At 41.5% G+C, this 8,404-nt stretch overlaps 3 protein-coding genes across 17 annotated transcripts in view; 2 read left to right on the forward strand and 1 right to left on the reverse strand.

The window, feature by feature from the left end:
* LOC122866462 (protein NLRC3-like) overlaps window positions 1-8,404 on the reverse strand; it is an 876,731-nt gene that overhangs the window by 569,408 nt on the left and 298,919 nt on the right. The gene's annotated exons all lie outside the window — the stretch shown is intronic.
* On the forward strand, window positions 1,848-7,425 carry hus1 (HUS1 checkpoint clamp component). Of its 7 annotated transcripts, none has more exons than XM_044176223.1 (8): window positions 1,853-2,009; window positions 2,723-2,850; window positions 3,134-3,376; window positions 4,373-4,480; window positions 4,644-4,718; window positions 5,423-5,522; window positions 5,873-6,007; window positions 6,968-7,425. In XM_044176223.1, the coding sequence occupies exons 1-8, from the start codon at window positions 1,958-1,960 to the stop codon at window positions 7,048-7,050; spliced, it is 924 nt and encodes a 307-aa protein (XP_044032158.1). In that variant the 5' UTR covers window positions 1,853-1,957; the 3' UTR covers window positions 7,051-7,425. The 7 variants fall into 7 exon arrangements, with proteins under 7 accessions (XP_044032157.1, XP_044032155.1, XP_044032160.1 ...); XM_044176224.1 differs by having other exon boundaries at window positions 3,134-3,310; XM_044176220.1 differs by having other exon boundaries at window positions 1,849-2,009; window positions 5,423-6,007.
* LOC122866454 (protein NLRC3-like) overlaps window positions 8,288-8,404 on the forward strand; it is a 58,195-nt gene continuing 58,078 nt past the window's right edge. For all 5 annotated transcript variants that reach the window (XM_044176132.1, XM_044176133.1, XM_044176137.1 and 2 more), the window contains exon 1: window positions 8,288-8,331. In XM_044176132.1, coding sequence (XP_044032067.1) covers window positions 8,303-8,331 — 29 coding nt within the window. In that variant the 5' untranslated portion in view covers window positions 8,288-8,302. The remainder of the gene's footprint in view (window positions 8,332-8,404) is intronic.

Below are 8,404 nucleotides of genomic sequence, written 5' to 3' on the forward strand. Positions count from 1 at the left end.
GGCTTTCCTCTTCTGTTTGTCCACCACCACGATGTCAGGTTGGTTCGCCATTACCATCCTGTCAGTCTGGATCTGGAAGTCCCACAGGATCTTGGCTCGGTCATTCTCTACCACCTTTGGAGGTGTTTCCCACTTTGACCTCGGGGTTTCCAGTCCATACTCAGTGCAGATGTTCCTGTACACTATGCCAGCTACTTGGTTATGGCGCTCCATGTATGCTTATCCTGCCAGCATCTTACACCCTGCAGATATGTGCTGGATTGTCTCAGGGGCCTCTTTGCACAGCCTACACCTTGGGTCTTGTCTGGTGTGGTAGATCTGGGCCTCTATTGCTCTGGTGCTCAGGGCCTGCTCCTGTGCAGCCATGATGAGTGCCTCTGTGCTGTCCTTCAATCCAGCCCGCTCTAGCCATTGGTAGGACTTCTTGATATCAGCCACTTCAGTTATGTTCGGTGGTACATATATATATGTAGGGGATATATATGTGTATATATATATATATATATGTGTGTGTGAAGAAGATCAGTGAATAAATAATAATTCATCATGAATAAAGAGAAGTGGGTTTTCCCTCTGAACCACCTCGCTGTTGTTTTTTGGGTCCAGGCTGCTCTGCGAGCTGTAAGGAGCTTACAGAGGAAATCAGCTGGAATTCTTTTGTTTCACACTAAATGAGATCAGGGAAACGTTTTAAATAGGCGAGCAAATAATAATCGAGCCTTTATTTGTGACACGCTGCAGGAAAGAAATGAACTTGCACACAAGGAAAGGTCATCGCTTAATCCTTCGCTCACACACAGCGACAGTTTGCATCACGCCTGTGCTAAGCTAAGCTAAAGTGCCAAGACTTGAAATTGATCTCCTTATTAGGCCACCAGGGTTTTAATTACGAAACGTAACACACACGAGAAGAAATTAAGATCCACAATCAATCTGTGTAAAAATGTCACATGAATGAAATTATTATTTTTTATTTAGAGCAGCTGAGATTAAGACAATATTCTTCACAAATATGACAACGCAAGGTTTTTAATTTGTAAAATTTTGCATCTGTGAATGTCAGATTTTGCCATAATAAGAAGCACAGTCACAAACATAAAGTATTAAGTCTTATTAACGTATTCTGGATATCGTTTCCCACCTGACAGGCCTCCTCAGAAGAGAAAATACAGGAAACGTTCCTAATGACAGAAAGGAAAAATACTTTAAAGAAGTTTGATTTAAGCAAAATGTTCAGATCAGTTTAGCTAAAGTTACATTTTTGCGCAAATAATATATTCTGTGTTTATTTTATCATTTCGGAAATCGGCTTTTTAAAATTTGAAATGAAACAACCTGAACGAGTAAAACAAAAACCAAACAAACAAAAAACACAGGAGAGAAAATAATATTTAAAACTTCCTCATTCGTTTTTGTTATCAAATATATTACAGACTCAAAAATGAGCCGCAGTTTTATTATTATTATTATTATAATTATCATCATTGTTATTATTATCATTATTATTGTTGTTATTATTATCATAATTTCATTATTATCACTATTATTATTATCATTGTTATCATCATTATTATTATTATCATCATCATCATCATTATTATTATTATTATTGTTGTTATTATTATCATTATTATCATAATTTCATTATTATCACTATAATTATTATCATTATTATTATTATTGTTGTTGTTGTTTTTATTATTATTATTGTTATTGTTGTCATCATCATTATCATCATCATTATTATTATAATCATTATTATTGTTATTATTATTATTAACTGCTATTTCTTCTGACTGACCGTCCAAATCTTCCGGAACTGTTAACTCTGGCTGCTGTTTCCGCCGGACCTCAGACACGGACGCACCAAACGGTGCGCTTCAAAAATATCCCGCCTGAAGCCAAACCAGAGGAACTCGCGCTGACTTCCGAGTCCAAGTTATTGTCAAAACTCAAAATGAAGTTTCGAGGGAAAATCGTGGACGTCGCGTGCCTCAACCATTTCAGCCGTAAGTCGCTTTAGCTTCTTTTACACGAAGCTAACAAACTGACAGGCGCTGCTAGCATGTCGGCGTTAGCTTCCACCAGACTGCCGCACCAAAACTCACGTTTCTGCGCGGAAAGATAATATCACGCCACGCTGCGTTCAAAACGTGGCAGTTTATCAAGTTTAGTAAACTGTGCGGGACATTCTTCAGTTCGGAATACAACAAGTGCCGAAATGTTGCTAACTTTAATACATTTGCAGCTTGTTAAAGTCAAAATGTACCAATGTGATGAATTGTTTCCTGCAACATAAACAGTGGATTCAGTCTAGGGCTGCTTGATGCTTCATTATCACAATATATAGACTAATCGATTAATTGACAAATATCAGAACAGATAGCCTAACCTAGGGTTGAATTATTGCCAATTAATCGGTTGTCATTTATCATATAGGATCTGCTGCTCCTCCCTGTTATATTTCACTGTTTTGACTGTTGCTACATTGTTTTCTCACGTTTATCAAACTAAATTATTAATCTGTTCTGAAAATAATCATTTTACAATTATCATGGCTCTTTTTGAAGCTAGAGAAGTGGATTAACATTTGAGTTTGTAGTTATTTCTCTGTAAGTAATAACAGTTCATGTCTGTCTGTGGCTGAAAGTTCCCTGGATCAAGACGAACTCAAGTCATATTTGTCGTGGTTGCTAACTTTGCTCTTCCTCGTCCTCACCAGGAGTCATCACCACCATCTCAAAGCTGACGAAGATGTGCGTCCTGCGACTGACTCCAGACCACCTGTTCTTCGTCCTGTCGGGTAAAGTGGCCAACGGAGGCGTCAGCATGTGGTGTGAACTGTCACAGGTAAGAGCTCTCGTTCCAGGGCGGCTCGATGGTTCACCTGTTGGGAAACGAACCTCCGTCGCAGAGTGGAGACGGTGTGTGTGTGATGCCTTCGAGTTTTACAGTTCAAAACATAAAGACATTCAATTTACTGTCATTCATGGCAAAGACAAGCTGCAACCAGAGCCTGTTTGACATTCTGGCTTAAAAAATGCCTGAATCGATGATCCAAATAGCTGCAGGTTAACGTTCTGTAACCGCTGCAGCTCTACGATAGCGTCCCGTGTGTCCTTCCTCCCTGCAGGCCAACTTCTTCGATGAGTACCAGATGGAGGGCGTGTCCTCTGAGGACAATGAGATTTGTCTGGAGGTGACTCCAGAGAACCTGTCCAGAGCCCTGAAGACGGTCCAGAACGCCAAGGCCGTCAAAGTGAAACTGACCAAGAAGCACTGCCCCTGCCTCACCATCGCCGCCGAGCTGGTGAAACATTACGTTTGTTGTGTTCTTGCAGGACGTTGGTCTCCGTCACCTCCACATCAGGCCTCAGTTCTGTCTTCGTATTTATTTATTTATTTATTTATTTATCCTGTTACTGATATCGATAATATCAATGTTTATTTTCTATGTTACTTAAAGAGTGACTTAATACCAGCTTGAAAAGTTTCAAGCTTGTTTCTCCTCTGACCGCAGGCAGCATTGATGGGTGTGGCCAGCGGTGTGCTCTGTTGCACCTGCGACCACACCCAACAGTGATGTCACGGTGTCCTGGAGTACACCTGTACATCACTACAACAAGGTGAGAGGTTAAACCACTGGAGGTCAGCATTAACAAGATTTTCAGGGGCTGTTAAGTTACTCTTTATACATATTTACTTATTTATTTATTTATTTGTTTGATTTATTCTTATTGTGTTCATTGGTAAATCACTCACACACACAGACACACACACACACAAATAAACGTTAAAATGCTGTTGCAGTTAGGTTTTAAAACAAAGTCAATTTTCTGAATTATTAAATATTGCATACATGTTTGGTTCTACATATATAAATTAATGTCAGTATTCATACCAGGCTTTCACAATACTGTATTTGAATACGCTGACGCCAACGAAGCCACGGCAACGTCTTCAGGTCGCTTCTTTAGTTTGGCCCACAGTCCAAAACCCGAATATATCCAGTTTACGATCAGATAAAACTGAGAAAAGCAGCGAACGGATTAAACGATGAATCGGTTCCCCGATTAATTGATTAATCAGCTTGTCGTTTCGGCGCCAGATAATTGTAAATAAACTACTCACTGTTTATTTAACTGTACAAATGATTGATACTTTAATTACAAATCAGTTTATTGTTATGGGGGTGCGACGGGGAGTGATGAGGAAAAATGCGGCACGGACTGCAACAATTTCAGGGGCAGAAAAAGCTCCTAACGGCCTATAAAGTTCTCTAATTATTATTCATTTCACTCATTCATTTGTAGAATTATTAGTTCTGCTCAGCTGGTCTAAAGAGCTGATGTCCTCTCTCCGTCCCGTCCAGCCCACCCTGTCCAGCGTCAGCCGAGTCGTCACTCACGACGTCCCAGTTGACGTCATCCCCCGGAGACTCTGGCACGAATTCAAAGAACCGAGCATGCCAGACTTCGATGTAAGTGGCCTCACTACGAAGTGCAGTGCACGTCCAAATACTTAACCAAACAGTGGAGACGTTATCGCAGATTTTAGAGGATAGTATTATGAAATGTGCCTTCCGTCCCAGGTGACGTTCACAGTGCAGTGCAACAGATGTTACGTGATGTCTGTCCTTGCAGGTCAGCATCTACCTGCCTCCTCTGAAGACGATAAAGAACGTCGTGGACAGAATGAAGAACCTCTCCAACTTCCTGGTAGGATCACATTCCTCAAACTTCACCCAACTTAAGGGTTGATGCAGTTCGGGGCGTTTTCAGGCCTGAAAGAACATCGGCTTAAATATATATAATATAGAGGTTAGAGGCCTCAGTTTAACCTAAAATCACAAAACAAAGTCGAGGCAGTTTGGAAATAAAAAAACAAACAAATGTTTCAGTTTAATTTTCGTTTTATAAGATTACCTGCATTTTATTTAAAGCCCCATTCAGACAGCATTTCTTTCTCTGGTGGAGGGGATTTTAATATTCCACGTGCCGGTCTTCTTAATCCCGTCCGCAGCACGGACGGGGGTCAGTTTTCACCCCCCACCTCAGTAATGATTACAGAACAGTTACAGCATTTATCTCCAGTTTTTTCTCGCTGCTCCTCCTGTAATTTTAATCTGTGTTTTCCAGCTGATTTTCCTTTGCTGCAGCAGTGCAAAATTTGAAAGTGAAGCACAGTACAATGTAATTATTACTGAGAGACAAAACTATTAAAATAATACACAGATTTAACTCATTTGAAATGTCCTTTAAATTGCTCCAAACATTGGCTAACATTTAAAAAGTTCTCAAATTTGGCCTTCTGAAACCTGAGGAAACTCTGAGGTCGCATGCTGACTAGAGTCCAAGCTAAACTTTCAGTTTGTCGGATGTAAATTAAAGTGTGTGTGTGTGTGTGTGTGTGTGTGTGTCAGGTAATGGAGGCCAACCTGAATGGAGAGATGAACCTGAAGATCGAGACAGATCTGGTTTCTGTCACCACTCACTTCAAAGACCTGGGAAACCCTCCGTGGGGTAAAAACTATGTTACCGTCACCTGTTGCGAGCCATGCCGGCAGCGTGTCTGTGGCTCTGTGTCAGTCTGTCGGCCGTCCACTGCGGTCCAGACTGAAATATGTCAACAAGTTCTTATGCCTTATGTGATGATGACACTTCCTGTCCTCGAGATCAGCAGCTTAAATGTGCTAGAAAAACTTTCCCCAGCTGATGGAGGAGCTCACAATGGTTCAGGTTTTAGTTCAGGATCCGGCTCCAGCTCCAGACCCTTGTTGGGGGAGATGTTTCACACATTTCTCGTCTTCCTCCTCTCTCCTTTTGTCCTCCACTCATCTCCCTCCGTCCCTCTCTGCTTCCTGTCCCTCCAGGTGAAGACGCCTCCCAGGATGGCGGCCCGTCTCAGAGCAGGGACCCAGAGGCCATGGCCCAGGCCCGGGTGGACATCAGGAAGCTGCAGCAGTTCCTCATGGGACAGCAGGTCAACCCCAGCAAGGCCATGTGCAGTAAGTCAACCCACCGCTCCTCATCCAGGCGCACAGCTGGAAAAAGTCAAATGCAATGGAACGTCTTCATCTTGTCATGCTGCCCAGCGACTGCAGTTACAGTGGAATTACTGATAAATCATGATATCAACATTAAAATATGTAAGTGAACTGGATTAAATTGAGCTGTACAGTAGAAGAAATCCTCCTCTCTGCCCGCTGCAGCTACTGGTTACTTTGTAGATTCAGATTTTACACTCAACATGAGATAAAAATGGCCGTTATCAAGTAAAAATCCCACAGCGCCAAAATGAAACCAGCCTTGATTCAGCTTCTTTTAAATGTTTGTAAAGACGAGAAAAGTAAGAAAACGTCTGATTCATGACCAACGTGGACAGCTGTCTGATCTGTGTTTACCCACGTGCAAACCTTTGTGAATCATAATTGTTGTAAATTAGATATTTAATCCTGACAATCAGTCGTTATCATAAGGAAACACCCCAATAATCCAATATACGGGCAGCAATCATCTGTGTGTGGAAAGTATATATCCGAACGAACAAAACTACACAAAACAAAGCTACTACTCGGACTACTATTCAGGAAACGATAAATAATATTATTTTCTTTCTGTACTCCTTTCATCTCACCGTCCTACTTTCCCTTCCTTCTGTGCTGTGGAAGTTCAGGCGTTAAAAATGAAATCGTTTCCACACGATGTATGAATTATTAAATTTTTTAAATCTGATTTTCAGTTTTAGTTCCATGTTTGAACATTACTGCCAAAATAATTAAAAAAGAAAACTCCATTCACAAACAATTTGAAAATGTAAACATCCAATTTCTTTATTATTATGATGGTTTTATGCTGAAACGAGTGCGTAAAAAGGTAAATGCACCTGTAACAGAAGGATTTTTGCACTGTGATACTGTTTCTTTGACAGGATTTGTCATATTTTCATTGTCCTCTTGTCCCCTCAGATATCGTCCACGAGAGGGTCGTCCACCTGATTCTGCTGCATGAAGACGTGTCGCTGCAGTATTTTATCCCCGCTGTGGCGTAGACGCTCTGCAGACCACACAAGTTACTTCTGCTCGTTGAGTTTGGGGGAATGAAAAATGGGCTGCGGACCTGTTTCGGCTGTTTCCCCCCATCGGCGAGGATTCTTCTTTCGCGTTTGAACCCACGAGACAAAACTCACCATGTCTGGGAGTCTGCCCTACATTTGAATGAGGTTGGTTCCAGTCCTCACAGTGGACCTCAGGAAGACTTTACCCACTGAGCTTTGGTGGTAGTAAGGACATGCTGGTAAATATACATTCACCAAGGAGGAAGGTGAAAACAAGTGTCATTGGACAGAAAACAGAGTTGCACATTAATTGTTTGAGAAGACGTTCAGATTGTTTTGTGTTTTGTATTAAACGTGTTGTGGCATTTAGTTTGTTTTTGTTTTTGGGTTTCAGTTCCACACAACACGATGGAAGTGAAGTGAATTTCATTTTCATTTGTGGAGCTCAAAGCCTCCAAAAATGACCTTAAAAACCGTAATAGTGGCGTAACATCCTGGAAACGATGTCCTACTGGAACGACTTTGTACAGAAGAACTGGTCCTTATGGAAACTGTTGCCAGCGAGGTTTGACTACATACTACTAGGGGTTAAGTGGCTAAATGTAATTTGGGTGAACTGACCCTTTAATCTACTGGGTAAAAAGCAACAACAAAGCTGGACCTGTATGTCAGGGCTGGCAGTATTAATACCAGGAATCAGAGATGAGAAGAGGCTGCAGGAAAGCACAGGTGTCAATGGGAAAGTAATGATGGCTGGATTCCATTTAGCTGCTTCAGTTTCAGGATCCTGTTACTGTTCATGCTGTCACACTGTCCTGTCTTACACTTAATAATAACTAATGTTATTAATAACACCTTTTCAAAATGTCTTCAGCCAGATGCCCCCTATACAGTACGTCTTGTTTCAGGTGTGCTGGGAACCCTCCCAGCATGCACTGGGGCAACGGATTCTCATTTTATGTTTGTTCCTTCATTGTGCTCCACGATGTTTGCACACTTTGATCAGCGTTAAACCGTTAGATGTTAGCGAGTGATGGTGCACGACAGGTGGAGGTTCTCCTCGATGGATGTTGGAAGACACTTGTCAGCCTGCTGAAAGTGAATCCTTACTAAAATCTCTTAAAAAGCAGCTTTAATTGCAAAAACAATTTCCAGCAAAGGGAGTTCTGCAGTTAATAATTGAAAGTTTTTGTGTTCAAATGACAGATTCCCATTGGTCTTTCAACAGCTCAGTTTCTCAAACTACATGTCAGCAGGCAGACACCGAACACGGAGGTGAGTGACGAGCGAGTTTATTGCAACAATATGCAGCACACAGGTAGAGCAAACACAGTAGACAATGTGGGCA

Source organism: Siniperca chuatsi, linkage group LG19, assembly GCF_020085105.1.
Source record: "Siniperca chuatsi isolate FFG_IHB_CAS linkage group LG19, ASM2008510v1, whole genome shotgun sequence".
Taxonomy (NCBI): Eukaryota; Metazoa; Chordata; class Actinopteri; order Centrarchiformes; family Sinipercidae; genus Siniperca; species Siniperca chuatsi.